At 50.7% G+C, this 20,000-nt stretch overlaps 1 protein-coding gene across 1 annotated transcript in view; it reads left to right on the top strand.

Annotated features, from left to right (window-relative positions):
* LOC121842890 (FH1/FH2 domain-containing protein 3-like) overlaps positions 1-19,581 on the top strand; it is a gene marked incomplete at its 5' end in the record, with an annotated part of 24,893 nt that extends 5,312 nt beyond the window's left edge. Inside the window, 2 exons of the mRNA XM_042312683.1 lie at positions 9,659-9,694; positions 19,401-19,581. Coding sequence (XP_042168617.1) covers positions 9,659-9,694; positions 19,401-19,581 — 217 coding nt within the window. The remainder of the gene's footprint in view (positions 1-9,658; positions 9,695-19,400) is intronic.
* Between the last annotated feature and the right edge of the window lie 419 nt (positions 19,582-20,000).

Here is a 20,000-nt window from a genome sequence, read left to right as displayed (position 1 = left end):
TCTGCAGCTGGAGACAACGTGTTTACTGATTTGTGGGAATCCCAGGGTGCTGTAACACCAGATGAACCAGCGGTAGAAATGTGCAATTCCCAGGAAGCATTGCAGCCAATCCGCCACCACTCTCACCTTTCCAGGATCCATCTATATGTTGCCTGCAGCTATGATATTTCCCAAGGAAGGAGATGGTGGAGCGATGGAATTAGATTTTCTCCGTTTTGACGATTAGCTGGTTCTCCAGAAGACCCTGGAGGACATGTCGGACGCTGGAGGACAAGAGGAAAAGAGGAGGATGTCATTGAGGTAGACGAACACGAACCAGTTCACCATGTCATTGGAGAATGTCGTTAACCTTGGCCTGTAACACAGCAGCAGCGTTGATCAGTCCGAATCGCTTCACCAGGTATTAGCCCGCTAGCCGTGTTAAAGGGGATCTTCCACTCGTCCGGTATCCGTACCAGATGGCGTTCTGGAGGTCCAACTTGGAGAAGATGGTAACCCTCTAGAGAGGCTCGAAAGCGGAAGTGATGAGTGGAAGCGGGTGGTGGTTTTAAGGCCCCAGAATTCAATACACGGCGCCCGGGTTTTGTCCTTCTTCTCCACAAAGAAGAACCCTGATAGGATCAATGATTGGACCAAGGCGGAGCGTGCATAGAATGACTTGTTTAATAATTAATATACTCACCAACAAAAACAGAAGAAAAATGAAACATGACGTTCTGGGCTGCTCACAGGCAGCTACACAAAAACAAGATCCCACAAAACACAAAGGGGGAGATGGCTGCCTAAATATGATCCCCAATCAGAGACAACGATAAACAGCTGCCTCTGATTAGGAACCATACCAGGCCAACATAGGAATATAAATCACCTAGATGACCCACCCTAGTCACACACCCGACCTAACCAACAAAGAGAATGAAAAGCTTTCCATGGTCAGGGCGTGACACACTGGTACTGAGGTCCTGCTACACACACTAGTAATGATGTCTTGCTTAGGGCTGTTGCGGTGACCGTATACCGCCACACCGGCGGTCACGAGTCATGAAGGCAGTCAAATTCTCCAAGCTCTGATGCTGAAGCTTGTCATTTAGTAGCCTACCAAACATGCTAACTGCCAGGTACTCAGCAATCTATTGTCATTCTCGAATCACTCTGACATCAATGCAAATGTAATCAAAAAATCTAGTCAAACACTTCATGAGAGCTCATGTTGCGCAACATTACTATAGGCTACGCAATAGCGTGAGAAAACAGAGTGATGGCCTCTACTAAAAAGAGGAGGATCCCATCAGCGTTCTATTGGCTAGGCCTACTATGTTTTCTTTCTCAACTTTCCTAATATTAAACACATTGCTTATATTTACAACAGGCGTAGCTAGCCTAGCTTGCAGGCATGAAAATAAACCATGGGGAAAAGCGTTCTCCATTCGCTATTTAAGTTGACACGTCTTTTTTTCCCCCCGCCCCTGTTTTGATACCGGTGCATGATAATGGTCCATTCTAAACCAAAACAAATGTTACACATATATTAGTTAGTACCCTACTACCCTATAGACCCTGGTCTAAAGTAGTGCACTACTACCCTATAGGAGATTAAATCAATAATATTCTGCTGGGTGACTATATTAGCCTATCACTTGTGAATTATACATATGTTATCACTTGTGAATGATGCCCAGCATAAGAATCAACTTGTTCGAATCAGTCCCACATTTCATGTCACCTAGCCCATAGGCCAAATAACTTCATAAAATGAAATTAAATCCGCTTTGGGTGTCTAACTATATACATAAGCTGTGTGTGAGTTTCAAGATAATGGGAAGATCATTTTCACCATTATAATAAAAGCATTACATGTATAATTGTATTTGCGGTCACTATAATAATGATAATGGTGTTTTCCACTTATGGAACATTTGTGTTTATAGCCTCATGTTCGCATTGCTGCGCATATAAGGTGAAGAAATATCCTAATGATTTATCAACATTTTAAGCTAAACGTTCTGATCTGTTGCTTGAAAGAGCTCTGCTTAGTGTTTTTTTTTGCGCAGGCGGTACACACTTCATCAGTCTCTCATTTACAATTTGACAAGCACTTGATAATGTCTTGAATTTCACGGATGCTAGTGGTTGTATTAATTTGAGATCTGTTGCATCCCACAACTGTCTCAGACAGTTAGAATATAATTAGAATTAATTAATTAATTATAATTATATTAATTATATTATAATTAATTAATTAATTATAATTCTGTGTGAGAAATAAGTACGTGTTGACCTATTCTGTCAACTTTTGTACTATGGGAGATTGACGTAGGCTAGTGCTTTTGCTGTTGACAGTTCTTCCCCATATCTTCAACATGCACCTCAGAATTGGATGAGGAAGTGCGTAGTTGCGTCCCCGATGTGTCTGTCATCACTTGTAGCCTGCGAGAAAGACCCGATCAGGTGACTGAGAGCCGTGTGAGTGAGAGGCGCTTCGGATTGCCCTGCACAAGGGAGAAGAGCACAACGCAGCACTCTGGGTGCAATGGCATTGATTTTGTTTTTAGGGTGCATTACGGCCAAAGCGGATGTCGCCGTGAAATTCAAGACATTATCAAGTGCTTGTCAAATTGTAAATGAGAGTGATGAAGTGTGTACCGCCTGCGCAAAAAAAACACTAAGCAGAGCTCTTTCAAGCAACTTTTTTCAAATCATCATTAGAGTCTCATCATGCAGCTTTACAATGTATTTAACCACAGAACCGCTGCACAGCGTTCCAACAGGAGCTCACATCCCCCTGATCCTCCTCTCCTCCTCCCCCTCCCCTCCCACATATTGGTACTGATGCCCTGATACAGGGACAGCAGAGCGTTCCAACAGGAGCTCACCCCCCTGATCCTCCTCCCTCGGATCCTCCTCTCCTCCTCTCCACGTCTCTCCTCCTCTCCCTGATCCTCCTCTCACGTCTCTCCTCCTCCCCCTCCCCTCCTCTCCCCCTCCCCTTTCCTCCTCTCACCATCTCCCCCTGATCCTCCTCTCCTCCTCTCCACGTCTCTCCTCCTCCTCCACCTCCCCTCCCCTCCTCCCCTCCTCTCCCCCTCCCCCTCCTCCTCTCACCCTCTCCCCCTGATCCTCCTCTCCTCCTCTCCACGTCTCTCCTCCTCCCCTCCTCTCCCCCTCTCCCTCTCCTCCTCTCACCCTCTCCCCCTCTCCTCCCTTCTCCTCTCCACGTCTCTCCTCCTTCTCCCCCCCTCCCCTCCTCTCCTCCTCCCCCCCCACTCCTTCACTCTCTCACCTTCGTCTCCTCTCCTTCTTCTCTACCCTATCTTCTCTCTCAGTGTAAACAAGTCTTTGGCCTGTGTAAGTACAACACTGGACAGTCAGACAGTATCTGACTCGCTACGCTTAGCATAACAACAGCATGGTGAACATTCTGTGTGTGTGTGTTCATGCCTATGTGCAGAACATGTATGCAGGCATGTGTGTGTGTGCTGGGAGATACACTCAGAGTTCACTGGGTCCAGACAGTAGAGTGATGATGGATGCAGCTGTGTGTGTGTGTGTCTCATGGGAATACATGCTGGATCATCTCCACTGTGTTTTATGCTTTAACATAATGCACACAGAGGCACGCTGGCACACAGACACACACACACACACACACACGGTTTTATTGCTATTGCTATCCCATCCGTCACACACGTGTCTCTGGTCTTGTGAAGCAGAACAGCACCTGGTACACACACACACACACACACACACACACACACACACACACACACACACACACACACACACACACACACACACACACACACAGGTTAGAGGCAGGTAGTCTAGTGGTTAGAGCAGGTAGCCTAGTGGTTAAAGCAGGTAGCCTAGTGGTTAGAGCAGGTAGTCTAGTGGTTAGAGGCAGGTAGCCTATTGGTTAGAGGCAGGTAGCTTAGTGGTTAGAGGCAGGTAGCCTAGTGGTTAGAGACAGGTAGCCTAGTGGTTAGAGCAGGTAGCCTAGTGGTTAGATGCAGGTAGTCTAGTGGTTAGAGGAGGCAGGTAGTCTAGTGGTTAGAGGCAGGTAGCCTAGTGGTTAGAGCAGGTAGTCTAGTGGTTAGAGACAGGTAGCCTAGTGGTTAGAGGCAGGTAGCCTAGTGGTTAGAGCAGGTAGCCTGGTGGTTAGAGGCAGGTAGCCTAGTGGTTAGATGCAGGTAGCCTAGTGGTTAGAGCAGGTAGCCTAGTGGTTAGAGGCAGGTGGTCTAGTGGTTAGAGGCAGGTAGCCTAGTGGTTAGAGGCAGGTAGCCTCGTGGTTAGAGCAGGTAGTCTAGTGGTTAGAGACAGGTAGCCTAGTGGTTAGAGCAGGTAGCCTAGTGGTTAGAAGCAGGTAGCCTAGTGGTTAGAGGCAGGTAGCCTAGTGGTTAGAGCAGGTAGTCTAGTGGTTAGAGCAGGTAGTCTAGTGGTTAGAGACAGGTAGTCTAGTGGTTAGAGACAGGTAGTCTAGTGGTTAGAGCAGGTAGCCTAGTGGTTAGAGGCAGTTAGCCTCATGGTTAGAGACAGGTAGCCTCATGGTTAGAGGCAGGTAGCCTAGTGGTTAGAGGCAGGTAGCCTAGTGGTTAGAGGCAGGTAGCCTAGTGGTTAGAGGCAGGTGGTCTAGTGGTTAGAGGCAGTTAGCCTCGTGGTTAGAGGCAGTTAGCCTCGTGGTTAGAGGCAGGTAGCCTAGTGGTTAGAGCAGGTAGTCTAGTGGTTAGAGGCAGTTTTCCTCGTGGTTAGAGACAGGTAGTCTAGTGGTTAGAGCAGGTAGCCTAGTGGTTAGAGGCAGGTAGTCTAGTGGTTAGAGGCAGTTGGCCTCATGGTTAGAGACAGGTGGTCTAGTGGTTAGAGCAGGTAGCCTAGTGGTTAGAGGCAGGTAGTCTAGTGGTTAGAGGCAGTTGGCCTCATGGTTAGAGACAGGTAGTCTAGTGGTTAGAGGCAGTTAGCCTCGTGGTAGAACAGGTAGCCTTTTAGTTAGAGCGTTGGACTAATAACCGAAAGGTTGCAAGATTGAATCCCCGAGCTGACAGGGTAAAAATCTGTCATTCTGCCCCCTGAACAAGGCAGTTAACCCACTGTTCCCCAGTAGTCCTTCATTGTAAATGAGAATTTGTTCTTAACTGACTTGCCTCTTTAAATCAATGGAAAAAAAATAATAATTCTCAAGATCTGTTACTCCTCACTGAACCTCCTCCTCTGCTACGTGTTGCGCTCTTGTTTTCCTGGTCGAGTCTTCTGGATCGGCCATGTTTCCCTTAAAACCCTAAAGTCCCAGATAGTTCCACAACCCTAACTCATAGACTAATCCCAAGTTCTAGAAGGATGTAGGATCCTGCCTCTCATGTCCCCATCTAACCTTAAGGTCATCTGCCATGTTATTGTGATGTGAATGACAAATCTCTATTTTTACACATTCATTCATTCATTCATTCATTCATTCATCCACCCTCTCCTCCATCCATCCTTTTGTTCCCAGAAAATCGACACAGAACCAGTCAGCCAGCGTTCACAGAACCAACTGCATCACTTCCTCCAACTGCATCACTTCCTCCAACTGCATCACTTCCTCCAACTGCATCACTTCCTCCAACTGCATCACTTTGAGAAAAATAAAGAAATTAAAGAGAGAGAACTGGAGGAAGAGAAGAGGAAGAAAAGCCATCCTCCTCCTCCTCCTCCTCCTCCTCCTCCTCCTCCTCCTCCTCCTCCTGTCTCTCTGCCGTCCCCACTGGTTACCCTGACTCCTCCTCCTGTCTCTCTGCCGTCCCCACTAGTTACCCTGACTCCTCCTCCTGTCTCTCTGCCGTCCCCACTGGTTACCCTGACTCCTCCTCCTCCTCCTCCTCCTGTCTCTCTGCCGTCCCCACTGGTTACCCTGACTCCTCCTCCTGTCTCTCTGCCGTCCCCACTAGTTACCCTGACTCCTCCTCCTCCTCCTGCTCCTGTCTCTCTGCCGTCCCCACTGGCTACCCTGACTCCTCCTCCCGCTCTGATCTCCTCCCCCATCTCCCCATTGGCCCAGCCCTCTCAGCTGACAGCTCTCCTCGCTAGGCGTAAGTCCACTGTCACCATCCCTGCTACCACTGAAGTTACCACGCGGGGTATAAACCGCCCCTCCCCTGAGCGCATGCCCTACCTCCCCCACTCTCCCTTCCATCTCTTCTCCTACGACTTCGATGAGGAACCGATACTACCCGCAACTAAACCGGAAGTGGACTCTGCTGCTGCCAGGTTAGAAGGCACAAAGGACTACATTTCCCCAAATTCCTCAGAGATTATTCCTCACTGATTGCAAGCTGTTTGAATTCTCTTACTTCCTGTTTCTCTGCTACTTTATGGAGTCTTTCACTGCCTTCAGTCTTCTTTCTGTCACTGCGTCTAGAAGCCTCACTGCCAACAAGCTTTCACTTGGTTTTACTCATGACACTTTAAGTCTTACTTCCTGTCACCCTTTCTTGTTTTAAAAGCCTCTCTGTTCTCTGCTACGTTAGAAAGTCCTCACCACCAAACTGACACCGCCTGTGGGTGTGGTACCGCTCTCTGGTACCACTACAACTCTTTCTACCACTGTTCACCTCTTCAGGTCTGCTGTTTCTGTCTCCTGTCACCTTTACCTCTGCCTGCCCTAGAAGACTGTCTGCCCTAGACATCTCTGTCTCCTCTTCCTCTAGTAGACCAGCAGTACTGCTGCTGGATTTAACCACCATGTTCCTTTATGTACTTTATCATTTCCTTCAGGTAACAGGTGTAACAGTAGTAACAGGTATAACAGGTGTAACAGGTATAACAGTAGTAACAGGTATAACAGTAGTAACAGGTATAACAGTAGTAACAGGTATAACAGTAGTAACAGGTTTAACAGGTATAACAGGTGTAACAGGTATAACAGTAGTAACAGGTGTAACAGTAGTAACAGGTATAACAGTAGTAACAGGTATAACAGTAGTAACAGGTTTAACAGGTATAACAGGTGTAACAGGTATAACAGTAGTAACAGGTGTAACAGTAGTAACAGGTGTAACAGTAGTAACAGGTATAACAGTAGTAACAGGTATAACAGGTGTAACAGGTATAACAGTAGTAACATGTATAACAGGTGTAACAGGTATAACAGTAGTAACAGGTATAACAGGTGTAACAGTAGTAACAGGTATAACAGTAGTAACAGGTATAACAGGTGTAACAGGTATAACAGTAGTAACAGGTATAACAGGTGTAACAGGTATAACAGTAGTAACAGGTATAACAGGTGTAACAGTAGTAACAGGTATAACAGTAGTAACAGGTATAACAGTAGTAACAGGTATAACAGTAGTAACAGGTGTAACAGGTATAACAGTAGTAACAGATATAACAGTAGTAACAGATATAACAGGTATAACAGTAGTAACAGATATAACAGTAGTAACAGCCGTAACAGTAGTAACAGGTATAACAGTAGTAACAGGTGTAACAGTAGTACCAGGTATAACAGGTATAACAGTAGTAACAGGTATAACAGTAGTAACAGGTATAACAGGTATAACAGTAGTAACAGGTGTAACAGGTGTAACAGTAGTAACAGGTATAACAGGTATAACAGGTGTAACAGGTATAACAGTAGGAACAGGTATAACAGGTGTAACAGGTGTAACAGTAGTAACAGGTATAACAGTAGTAACAGGTATAAGAGGTGTAACAGTAGTAACAGGTGTAAGAGTAGTAACAGGTGTAACAGGTATAACAGTAGTAACAGGTGTAACAGGTGTAACAGTAGTAACAGGTATAACAGTAGTAACAGGTGTACCAGTAGTAACAGGTGTAACAGGTGTACCAGTAGTAACAGGTGTAACAGGTGTACCAGTAGTAACAGGTGTACCAGTAGTAACAGGTGTAACAGGTATAACAGTAGTAACAGGTGTAACAGGTGTACAGTAGTAACATGTGTAACAGGTATAACAGGTGTAACAGGTATAACAGGTATAACAGGTGTAACAGGTATAAAAGTAGTAACAGGTGTAACAGGTATAACAGTAGTAACAGGTATAACAGTAGTAACAGGTATAACAGTAGTAACAGGTATAACAGTAGTAACAGGTGTAACAGTAGTAACAGGTGTAACAGGTGTAACAGGTGTAACAGGTATAGCAGGTGTAACAGGTATAACAGTAGTAACAGGTGTAACAGGTATAACAGTAGTAACAGGTGTAACAGGTATAACAGGTGTAACAGTAGTAACAGGTATAATAGTAGTAACAGGTGTAACAGGTGTAACAGTAGTAACAGGTATAACAGGTATAACAGTAGTAACAGGTGTAACAGGTGTAACAGTAGTAACAGGTGTAACAGGTATAACAGGTATAACAGTAGTAACAGGTGTAACAGGTATAATAGTAGTAACAGGTGTAACAGGTGTAACAGTAGTAACAGGTTTAACAGGTATAACAGGTGTAACAAGTATAACAGGTATAACAGTAGTAACAGGTATAACAGTAGTAACAGGTGTAACAGGTATAACAGGTATAACAGGTGTAACAGTAGTAACTGGTATAACAGGTGTAACAGGTATAACCAGTGTAACAGGTGTAACAGTAGTAACAGGTATAACAGTAGTAACAGGTGTAACACTAGTAACAGGTATAACAGGTGTAACAGTAGTAACAGGTATAACAGTAGTAACAGGTGTAACAGGTATAACAGTAGTAACAGGTGTAACAGGTGTAACAGGTATAACAGGTGTAACAGTAGTAACTGGTATAACAGGTGTAACAGGTATAACCAGTGTAACAGGTGTAACAGTAGTAACAGGTATAACCGTAGTAACAGGTGTAACAGGTGTAACAGTAGTAACAGGTATAACAGGTGTAACAGGTATAACAGTAGTAACAGGTGTAACAGGTATAACAGGTGTAACAGGTGTAACAGGTGTAACAGGTATAACAGTAGTAACAGGTGTAACAGGTATAACAGGTGTAACAGGTGTAACAGGTATAACAGGTGTAACAGGTGTAACAGGTATAACAGGTGTAACAGGTGTAACAGGTCTTGCTTTTCATCTCTTTTTGTCTCTGCACTACGTATAGTTTGTGATGCTTTTACGTAGCTAAGTTGTCATGCTCCATTCTTCACACCTACTGCCATTAGCTAACATGTTTAGCTAGAAGTGTTAGCTTCATGCCTCTTGCCTACTATAACCTATCAGAGGGTAATAATGCTAACTAAGAGGGATGATTTTTTCTTCTCCATTCATCCACCGTTATCAGCCACAATAGACAAGCACTTGTGTTTAGCTTGTGTTTAGTTTCCAACGTATACTCTACTAATGGTATCAAACATGCTATTACTGCTATCTAACAGGGTGCTAGATAGCAGGGGGACAAGCACATGTCTCACCTATAGTAGGCTACTGCTAACTAGTTGCTACGGTTTCTAATCGATCACCTATTACTGCTATCTAACAGGGTGCTAGCTAGCAGGGGACAAGCACATGTCTCACCTATAGTAGGCTACTGCTAACTAGTTGCTACGGTTTCTAATCGATCACCTATTACTGCTATCTAACAGGGTGCTAGCTAGCAGGGGCTCGTGTTAGTTTTCTCAGACTCTTCTATAAGGGAACAGGGGTGTTGTGTTATGATTGGTTCTCCCTCAGTATCTCTCTCTCTCTCCACAGAACTGGAGTTCAAAGTCCTGTCACACCAGCAAATAAGTGAGCGAGCACAGTTCACACACACGCACACACACACACACACACACACACACACACACACACACACACACACACACACACACACACACATAGTTGAGTGTTATGTTTTAACTTTACCTGAGCCCTATTTAAAACCTGTCACTTCCTGTCTCTTCCTGTCTCTCCTGTCTCTCCGTGTCTCTCTCCCTGTCTCTCCCTGTCTCTCCGTGTCTCTCTCCGTGTCTCTCCCTGTCTCTCTGTGTCTCTCTCCGTGTCTCTCCCTGTCTCTCCCTGTCTCTCCATGTCTCTCCCCGTCTCTCCTGTCTCTTCCTGTCTCTCCGTGTCTCTCCCTGTCTCTCCCCATCTCTCCCTGTCTCTCCCCGTCTCTCCCTGTCTCTCCCCTGTCTCTCTCCGTCTCTTCCTGTCTCTCTCCTCTCCGTGTCTCTCCCTGTCTCTTCCCCATCTCTCCGTGTCTCTTCCGTGTCCCTGTCTCTCTGTGTCTCTCTCCATCTCTCCCTGTGTCTCTCTCCGTGTCTCTCCCTGTCTCTCTGTGTCTTCCTGTCTCTCCGTGTCTCTCCCTGTCTCTCCCTTTCTCTCCCTGTCTCTCCTGTCTCTCCCTGTCTCTCTGTGTCTCTCTCCGTGTCCTCCCTGTCTCTCCCATCTCTCCGTGTCTCTCCCTGTCTCTCTGTGTCTCTCTCCTGTCTCTCCCTCTCTCCCTTTCTCTCTCCCGTGTCTCTCCCTGTCTCTCCGTGTCTCTCCCGTCTCTCCGTCTCTCTCCCTGTCTCTTCCTGTCTCTTCCTGTCTCTCCGTGTCTCTCCCTGTCTCCCCATCTCTCCCCTGTCTCTCACTGTCTCTCCCTGTCTCTCCGTGTCCCTCCCTGTCTCTCCTGTCTCTTCCTGTCTCTCCTGTCTCTTCCTGTCTCTTCCTGTCTCTCCGTGTCTCTCCCTGTCTCTCCCCATCTCTCCCTTGTCTCTCCCCGTCTCCCTGTCTCTCCGTGTCTCTCTCCCTGTCTCTTCCTGTCTCTTCCTGTCTCTCCGTGTCTCCCTGTCTCTCCCCATCTCTCCGTGTCTCTCCCTGTCTCTCATCTCTCCCTGTCTCTCCCGTCTCTCCGTCTCTCTCCCGTGTCTCTCTCCCTGTCTCTTCCTGTCTCTTCCTGTCTCTCCGTGTCTCTCCCTGTCTCTCCCCATCTCTCCGTGTCTCTCTCCGTGTCTCTCACTGTCTCTCCGTGTCTCTCCCCTTCTCTCCGTCTCTCTCCCTGTCTCTCCTGTCTCTCCCTCCCCCTGTCTCTCCCTGTCTCTCCTGTCTCCTCCCTCCTCCGTGTCTCTCCTGTCTCTTCCCTGTCTCTCCCTGTCTCTCCCTGTCTCTCTCTCCGTGTGTCTCTCCCGTGTCTCTCACTGTCTCTCCGTGTCTCTCCCTGTCTCTCCGTCCCTCTCTCCCTGTCTCTCCCTGTCTCTCCCTGTCTCTCCCTGTCTCTCCGTGTCTCTCCCTGTCTCTCCCTTTCTCTCCGTGTCTCTCCCTGTCTCTCCCTGTCTCTCCCTGTGTCTCTCCTGTCTCTCCCCCTGTCTCTCCCTGTCTCTCCGTGTCTCCCTGTCTCTCCCTTGTCTCTCCCTGTGTCTCCCTGTCCCTGTCTCTCCCTGTCTCTCCCTGTCTCTCCCCTGTCTCTCCCTGTCTCTTGCTGTCTCTCCTGTCTCTCCGTGTCTCTCCCTGTCTCTCCCTGTCTCTCTCCCTGTCTCTCCCTGTCTCTTCCCTGTGTCTCTCCCTGTCTCTCCCATCTCTCCGTGTCTCTCCTTTCTCTCCGTGTCTCTCCTGTCTCTCTGTGTCTTTCTCCGTGTCTCTCCCTGTCTCTCCCTGTCTCTCCCTGTCTCTCCCCGTCTCTCCGTGTCTCTCCCTTTCTCTTGTTGTCTCTCCCTCTCTCTCCCCGTCTCTCCGTGTCTCTCCGTGTCTTTCCCTTTCTCTCCCTGTCTCTCCTGTCTCTCCGTGTCCCCCTGTCCCCTGTCTCTCCGTGTCTCTCCCTTTCTCTCCCCTGTCTCTCCCTGTCTCTCCCCTCTCCTGTGTCTCTCCCTTTCTCTCCCTGTCTCTCCCTGTGTCTCTCCCCGTCTCTCCTGTCTCTCTCTCTCCCTTTCTCTCCCTGTCTCTCCTCTGTCTCTCCCTGTCCCTCCCTTTCCGTCTCTCCGTGTCTCTCCCTGTCTCTCCTCTCTCCCTCCTGTCTCTCCGTGTCTCTCCTGTCTCTCTTTCCCCCTGTCTCTCCCTGTCTCTCTCCGTGTCTCTCCCTGTCTCTCCCTGTCTCTCCCCCTGTCTCTCCCTGTCTCTCCCTGTGTCTCTCCCTGTCTCTCCTTGTCTCTCCTGTGTCTCTCCCTGTCTCTCCCTTTGTCTCTCCCTGTCTCTCCCTGTCTCTCCCTGTCTCTCCCTCTCTCCTTGTCTCCCTTTCTCTCCCTGTCTCTCCCTGTCCTCTCCCCCATCTCTCCGTGTCTCTCCCTGTCTCTCCTGTCTCTCCCTGTCTCTCCCTCTCTCCCTTCTCTCCCTTCTCTCCCTGTCTCTCCCTGTCTCTCCGTGTCTCTCCCTGTCTCTCCCCATCTCTCCCTGTCTCTCCGTGTCTCTCCCCTGTCTCTCCTCTCCCCTGTCTCTCCCTGTCTCTCTCTCCCTGTCTCTCCCTGTCTCTCCCTGTCTCTCCCCGTCTCTCCGTGTCTCTCCCTGTGTCTCCTTTCTCTCAGTGTCTCTCCTGTCTCTCCGTGTCTCTCCCTGTCTCTCCCTGTCTCTCCGTGTCTCTCCCTGTCTCTCCGTGTCTCTCTCTCCCATGTCTCTCCTTTCTCTCCCTGTCTCTCCCTGTCTCTCCCCATCTCCGTGTCTCTCCCTGTCTCTCCCTTCTCTCCTGTCTCCCCTGTCTCCTCCCTGTCTCCCCCGTCTCTCCCTGTCTCTCCCTCTCTCCTCCTCCTCTCTCCCCGTCTCTCCCTGTCTCTCCGTGTCTCTCCCTCTCCGTGTCTCTCCCTGTCTCTCCTGTCTCTCCCTTGTCTCTCCCTGTCTCCTCTCTGTGTCTCTCCGTGTCCCTCTCTCCGTGTCTCTCCCTGTCTCTCCCTGTGTCTCCCCTGTCTCTCCCTGTCTCTCTCCCTGTCTCTCCCTGTCTCTCCCTGTCTCTCTCCCTGTCTCTCCGTGTCTCTCCGTGTCTCTCCCTTTCTCTCCCGTGTCTCTCCCTGTCCATCTCTCCGTGTCTCTCTCCTGTCTCTCCCTGTCTCTCCCTGTCTCTCTCTCCTTCTCTCTCCGTCTCCTCCCTGTCTCTCCGTCTCCCCGTCCTCTCCTTGTCTCTCCCTTGTCTCTCCCCCTGTCTCTCCCTGTCTCTCCGTGTCTCTCCTCTCTCCCTGTCTCTCCCTGTCTCTCCCGTGTCTCTCCTGTCTCTCCCCTCCCCTCCTCTCCGTGTCTCTCTCCCCGTCTCTCCCTGTCTCTCCCTGTCTCTCCCTCTCTCCTCCGTCTCTCCGTGTCTCTCCTGTCTCTCCTCCTGTCTCTCCCCGTGTCTCTCCCTGTCTCTCCTGTCTCTCCCCCCGTCTCTCCCTGTCTCCCTGTCTCTCCGTGTCTCTCCCCTCTCTCCGTGTCCTCCCTTTCTCTCCCTGTCTCTCCCCCTCTCCCGTGTCTCTCTCCCTGTCTCTCCGTGTCTCTCCCTCTCCTGTCTCTCCCTTGTCTCTCCCCGTCTCTCCCGTGTCTCTCCCTGTCTCTCCGTGTCTCTCCCTGTGTCTCTCCCTGTCTCTCCCCATCTCTCCGTGTCTCTCCCCTCCCTCTCTCCCGTGTCTCTCCCTGTCTCTCCCCTGTCTCTCCCTGTCTCTCTCCTGTCTCTCCTGTCTCTCCTTCCGTCTCTCCCTGTCTCTCTCTCCTGTGTCTCTCCCTGTCTCTCCGTGTCTCTCCTGTCTCTCCCCGTCTCTCCTGTCTCTCTGTCTCTCCCCCTCTCCCCGTCTCTCCGTGTCTCTCCCTGTCTCTCCCTGTCTCCATCCCCTGTCTCTCCCTCTCTGTCTCTCCGTGTCTCTCCCTGTCTCTCCCTCTCTCTCCCCGTCTCTCCGTCTCTCTCCGTGTCTCTCCCTTTCTCTCCCTGTCTCTCCCCTCTCTCTCCCTGTCTCCCCGTCTCTCCGTGTCTCTCTCCCTGTCTCTCCCGTCTCTCCCTGTCTCTCCTGTGTCTCTCCCTGTCTCTCCGTGTCTCTCCCTGTCTCTCCCTTTCTCTCCCCCGTCTCTCCGTGTCTCTCCCCTGTCTCTCCGTGTCTCTCCCTGTCTCCGTGTCTCTCCCCGTCTCTCCTGTCTCTCCCCATCTCTCCGTGTCTCTACGTGTCTCTCCCTTTCTCTCCGTGTCTCTCCCTGTCTCTCCGTGTCTCCCCCTGTCTCTCCCTCTCCTCCGTCTCTCCTTTCTCTCCCTGTCTCTCCGTGTCTCTCCCTCCTGTCTCTCCCTTTCTCTCCCCGTCTCTCCTCCCTTGTCTCTCCCGTGTCTCTCCCTGTCTCTCCCTGTCTCTCCCTGTCTCTCCCTGTCTCTCCCCGTCTCTCCGTGTCTCTCCTCGTCTCTCCCTGTCTCTCCCCGTCTCTCCCCTGTCTCCCCATCCTCCGTGTCTCCGTTCTCTCTTCCTGTCTCTCCCCCGTCTCTCCCTGTCTCTCCCGTGTCTCTCCTGTCTCCCGTCCTCCCTGTCTCTCCCCTGTCTCTCCCTGTCTCTCCGGGTCTCTCTCCGTGTCTCTCCCCTCTCCGTGTCTCTCCGTCTCTCTCCCTGTCTCTCCTTTCTCTCCCCTGTCTCTCCCCGTCTCTCCGTGTCTCTCCCTGTCTCTCCTGGTGTCTCCCTGTCTCTCCCTTTCTCTCCCTGTCTCTCCGTGTCTCTCTCCGTGTCTCTCCCTTTCTCTCCGTGTCTCTCCCTTCTCTCGTGTCTCTCCGTGTCTCTCCCTGTCTCTCCCTGTCTCTCCCCCGTCTCTCCTGTCTCTCCCCTGTCTCTCCTTGTCCTCCCCGTCTGTCCCTGTCTCTCCTGTGTCTCTCCCTGTCCCGTGTCTCCGTCTCTCCCTTTCTCTCCTGTTCCCTGTCTCTCCCCGTCTCTCCCTGTCTCTCCGTGTCTCCCCTGTCTCTCGTGTCTCTCCCCGTCTCTCCCTGTCTCTCCCCATCTCTCCGTGTCTCTCTCCGTGTCTCTCCTGTCTCTCCCGTCTCTCCCTGTCTCTCCGTGTCTCTCCCTGTCTCTCCCTGTCTCTCCCTGTCTCTCCTCCGTGTCTCTCCCCGTCTCCCTGTCTCCCCCGGTTCTCCCGTGTCTCTCCCCTTTCTCTCCCTGTCTCTCCCCGCTGTCTCCCCCTCCTCTCCGTGTCTCTTCCTGTCTCTCTTTCTCCCTGTCTCTCCCTCCCTCTCCGTGTCTCTCCCTTGTCTGTGTCTCTCCCTGTCTCTCCCTTTCTCTCCGTGTCTCTCCTGTCTCTCCCTCTCCATGTCTCTCCCTCTCTCCCGTGTCTCTCCCTGTCTCTCCATGTCTCTCCATGTCTCCCCGTCTCCCCGGTCTCTCCCTCTCTCCCTGTCTCTCCCTGTCTCTTCCGTGTCTTCCCTGTCTCTCTCCTTCTCTCTCCCCCCGTCTCTCCCTGTCTCTCTTTCTCTTCCTGTCTCTCCCCATCTCTCCCTGTCTCCCCTGTGTCTCTCCGTGTCTCTCCGTGTCTCTCCCTGTCTCTCCCTTTCTCTCCCCTGTCTCTCCGTGTCTCTCCCTTCTCTCCATGTCTCTCCCTGTCTCTCCCTGTCTCTCCTGTCTCCCCTGTCTCTCCCTGTCTCTCCCCATCTCTCCGTGTCTCTCTCCGTGTCTCTCCCTTTCTCCCGTGTCTCTCCCTGTCTCTCCGTGTCTCCCCTGTCTCTCCCTTCTCTCCCATCTCTCCCTGTCTCTTCTGTGTCTCTCCCTGTCTCTCTCTCCTGTCTCTCCCTGTCCTCCCCTTTCTCTCCGTGTCTCTCCCCCTCTCTCCCTGTCTCCCCCGTCTCCTGTCTCTCCGTGTCTCTCTCCCTGTCTCTCCCTGTCTCTTCCTGTCTCTTCCTTTCTCCCCCCTGTCTCTCCCCTGTCTCTCCTTGTCTCTCCCCCGTCTCTCTGTCTCTCCCTGTCTCTCCTGTCTCTCCCTTTCTTCCTGTCTCTCCCTGTCTCTCCTGTCTCTTCCTTTCTCCTGTCTCTTCCTGTCTCTCCCCTGTCTCTCCCTGTCTCTTCCATGTCTCTCCTGTCTCCTTTCTCCCTGTCTCTTCCTTTCTCTCCCTGTCTCTCCCTGTCTCTCCATGTCTCTTCCTTTCGCCCTGTCTCTCCTTGTCTCTTCCTTTTCTCTCCCTGTCTCTTCCTGTCTCTCCCTGTCTCTCCGTTTCTCCCTGTCTCTCCCTGTCTCTCCCTGTCTCTCCTTGTCTCTTCCTGTCTCTTCCTCTCTCCATGTCTCTTCCTCCCGTGTCTCTCCCTGTCTCTCCCTGTCTCTTCCTCTCTCCCTGTCTCTCCCTGTCTCTCCCTGTCTCTCTCCTGTCTCTCCCTTTCTCTCCTGTCTCTCCCCGTCTCTCCGTGTCTCCCCCTGTCTCTCCTGTCTCTCCCTGTCTCTCCCTGTCTCTCCTGTGTCTCTCTCCTGTATCTCCTTTCCTGTCCCCTTCTCTTCCTGTCTCTCCCTGTCTCTCCTTCTCCCCCCTGTCTCTTGTCTCTTCCTTTCTCTCCCTGTCTCTCCCTGTCTCTTCCTGTCTCTTCCTTTCTCTCCCTGTATCTCCCTGTCTCTTCCTTTCTCTCCCTGTCTCTCCCTGTCTCTTCCTTTCTCTCCCTGTCTCTCCCTGTCTCTTCCTTTCTCCCCCTCTCCTTCTCTTCCTTTCTCTCCCTGTCTCTTCCTTTCTCTCCCTGTCTCTCCCTGTCTCTTCCTGTCTCTTCCTTTCTCTCCCTGTATCTCCCTGTCTCTTCCTTTCTCTCCCTGTCTCTTCCTGTTCCTTTTCCCCGTCTCTCCTTGTCTCTTCCTTTCTCTCTCTCCTGTCTCTTCCTTTCTCTCCCTGTCTCTTCCTTTCTCTCCCTGTCTCTCCCTGTCTCTTCCTTTCTCTTTCTCCCTGTCTCCTTGTCTCTTCCTTTCTCTCCCTGTCTCTTCCTGTCTCTCCCTGTCTCTTCCTCCTGTCTCTTCCTTTCTCTCCCTGTCTCTCCCTTGTCTCTTCCTTTCTCCCCCTCTCCCTGTCTCTTCCTTTCTCCCCCTTCTTTCCTTTCTCTCCCTGTCTCTTCCTTTCTCTCCTGTATCTCCTGTCTCTTCCTTTCTCCCTGTCTCTTCCTGTCTCTCCCTGTCCTTCCTTTCTCCCCCTGTCTCTTCCTTTCTCTGTCTCTCCCTGTCTCTTCCTGTCTCTTCCTTTCTCTTCCTGTCTCTTCCTTCCTTTCTCTCCCTGTATCTCCCTGTCTCTTCCTTTCTCTCCCTGTATCTCCCTGTCTCTTCCTTTCTCTCCTGTATCTCCCCTGTCTCTTCCTTTCTCTCCCTGTATCTCCCTGTCTCTTCCTTTCTCTCCTGTATCCCTGTCTCCTTTCTCTCCCTGTCTCTTCCTTCTCTTCTTTCCTCCTGTATCTCCCTGTCTCTCCCCGTCTCTCCCTGTCTCTTCCTTTCTCTCCCTGTCTCTTCCTTTCTCTCCCTGTATCTCCCCGTCTCTTCCTGTCTCTTCCTTTCTCTTCCTGTCTCTTCCTTTCTCCCCTCTTCCTTTCTCCCTGTCTCTTCCTGTCTCTCCTCTCCCTGTCTCTTCCTGTCTCTCCCTGTCTCTCCCTCTCTTCCTGTCTCTTCCTTTCTCTTCCTTTCTTCCTTTCCCCCCTGTCTCTTCCTTTTCCTGTCTTTCCTGTCTCTCTTTCCTTTCTTCCCTCCCTGTCTCTCCCTGTCTCTTCCTGTCTCTTCCTGTCTCTTCCTTTCTCCCTGTATCTCCCTGTTCCTTTCTCTCCCTTTCTCCCTGTCTCTTCCTTTCTCTCCTGTATCTCCCTGTCTCTTCCTTTCTCTTCTCCCTGTCTCTTCCTTTCTCCCCCTGTCTCTTCCTTCCTTTCTCTCCCTGTCTCTCCCTGTCTCTCCCCGTCTCTCCTGTCTTCCTTTCCTCCCTGTCTCTTCCTTTCTCTCCCTGTATCTCCCCTTCCTTCCTGTCTCTTCCTTTCTCTTCCTGTCTCTTCCTTTCTCCCCTGTCTCTTCCTTTCTCTCCTGTCTCTTCCTGTCTCTCCTCCCTGTCTCTTCCTGTCTCTTCCTGTCTCTCCTTTCTGTCTCTTCCTTTCTCCCCCTGTATCTGTCTCTTCCTGTCTCTTCCTGTCTTCCTTTCTCCCCCTGTCTCTCTCCTGTCTCTCCCTGTCTCTTCCTGTCTCTTCCTGTCTTCTCCCTGTCTCTTCCTTCTCTCCCTGTCTCTTCCTGTCTCTCCCTGTCTCTCCCTGTCTCTTCCTGTCTCTTCCTTTCTCTTCCCTTCCTTTCTCCCCCTTCCTTTCCTGTCCTCCTGTCTCTCCCTGTCTCTTCCTGTCTCTCCCTGTCTCTTCCTGTCTCTTCCTTTCTCCCCCTGTCTCTCCCTGTCTCTTCCTGTATCTCCCTGTCTCTCCCTTTCTCTCCCTGTCTCTTCCTGTCTCTCCCTGTCTCCCTGTCTTTCCTTTCTCCCTGTCTCTCCCTGTCTCTTCCTTTTCCTTTCTCCCTGTCTCTCCTTTCTGTCTCTTCCTGTCTCTTCTCTTCCCTCTCTCCCTGTATCTCCCTGTCTCTTCCTTTCTCTCCCTGTATCTCCCTGTCTCTTCCTTTCTCTCCCTGTATCTTCCTTTCTGTCTCTTCCTTTCTCTCCTTTCTCTCCCTGTCTCTTCCTGTCTCTCCCTGTCTCTCCCTGTCTCTTCCTTTCTCTCCCTGTCTCTCCCTGTCTCTTCCTGTCTCTTCCTTTCTCTCCCTGTCTCTCCCTGTCTCTTCCTTTCTCCCCCTGTCTCTCCCTGTCTCTTCCTGTCTCTCCCTGTCTCTCCCTGTCTCTTCCTGTCTCTCCCTGTCTCTCCCTGTCTCTCCCTGTCTCTTCCTGTCTCTCCCTGTCTCTCCCTGTCTCTTCCTGTCCCTGTCTTCCTTTCTCCCCCTGTCTCTCCCTGTCTCTCCTTCTCTTCCCCCTGTCTCTCCCTGTCTCTTCCTTTCTCCCCCTGTCTCTCCCTGTCTCTTCCTGTCTCTTCCCTTCTCTCCCTCCCCTGTATCTCCCTGTCTCTTCCTGTATCTCCCTGTCTCTTCCTTTCTCTCCCTGTCTCTTCCTGTCTCTCCCTGTCTCTTCCTTTCTCCCCCTGTCTCTTCCTTTCTCTCCTGTCTCTCCCTGTCTCTTCCTGTCTCTTCCTTTCTCTCCCTGTATCTCCCTGTCTCTTTCCTTTCTCTCCCTGTATCTCCCTGTCTCTTCCTTTCTCTCCCTGTATCTCCCTGTCTCTTCCTTTCTCTCTCCCTGTCTCTTCCTGTCTCTCCCTGTCTCTCCCTGTCTCTTCCTGTCTCTCCCTCTCTCTCCTGTCTCTTCCTTTCTCCCCTGTATCTCCCTGTCTCTTCCTTTCTCTCCCTGTCTCTTCCTGTCTCTTCCTTTCTCTCCCTGTCTCTTCCTGTCTCTTCCTTTCTCTCCCTGTATCTTCCTGTCTCTTCCTTTCTCCCCCTGTATCTCCCTGTCTCTTCCTGTCTCTTCCTTTCTCTTTCTCTCTCTTTCTTTCTCTCTCTTTCTCTCGCTTTCATTATCTCTATTTTTCTCTCCCCCTCTTTCTCTCTCTCTCTTATTCTCTTTATTTTTCTCTTCCCACCCATGTCTCTCTCTTCCCCCCAGGTCTTCTCTGGGTGGTCTCCTCTCCTCCTCCTACAGACAGCATCAGGAGTCCCTGTCGGCCGAGAGAGAGACGTCGTGCAGAGAGAGAGGAAAGACTGCAGAGGATAGAGAGAGAGGAGAGGAACAAACACAGTCGAGACTATGTGGACAAAATGGAAGAGGCCAGGATGGCACGGGATGAGAGGTGAGTTTAAAATACATCAACTACATGAACTCATCCACACAGAGAGGGAGAGAGAGCGAGAGAGAAACAGAGAGAGGGAGGAAGGGAGATGGGGGAAGAGAGAGACAGAGAGAGAGAGGGATGGGGAAGAGAGAGAGAGACAGATAGAGAGAAGGATGGGGAAGAGAGAGACAGAGGGGGAGAGAGAGAGACAGAGAGAGAGAGAGAGAGAGAGAGAGAGAGAGTGATGGGGATGAGAGACAGAGAGAGAGAGACAGAGAAAGACAGAGAGAGAGATGGGGGGGCATCCTACCCTCACACACTCTGCCAATAACACAAGTATTGACTTGAGGGAATATGTATGTCTCCAGTTAGGAAACGGTTCCTGCTTTGTAATTGTTTTCAGGTTAAAAATGTGCTCTTTACTGCCAAAGGCA

Source organism: Oncorhynchus tshawytscha, unplaced genomic scaffold (genome assembly GCF_018296145.1).
Source record: "Oncorhynchus tshawytscha isolate Ot180627B unplaced genomic scaffold, Otsh_v2.0 Un_contig_6979_pilon_pilon, whole genome shotgun sequence".
Lineage (NCBI taxonomy): Eukaryota > Metazoa > Chordata > Actinopteri > Salmoniformes > Salmonidae > Oncorhynchus > Oncorhynchus tshawytscha.
Note: the sequence above shows the minus strand (reverse complement) of the source record. Positions and strands in the feature narration are given on the sequence as shown.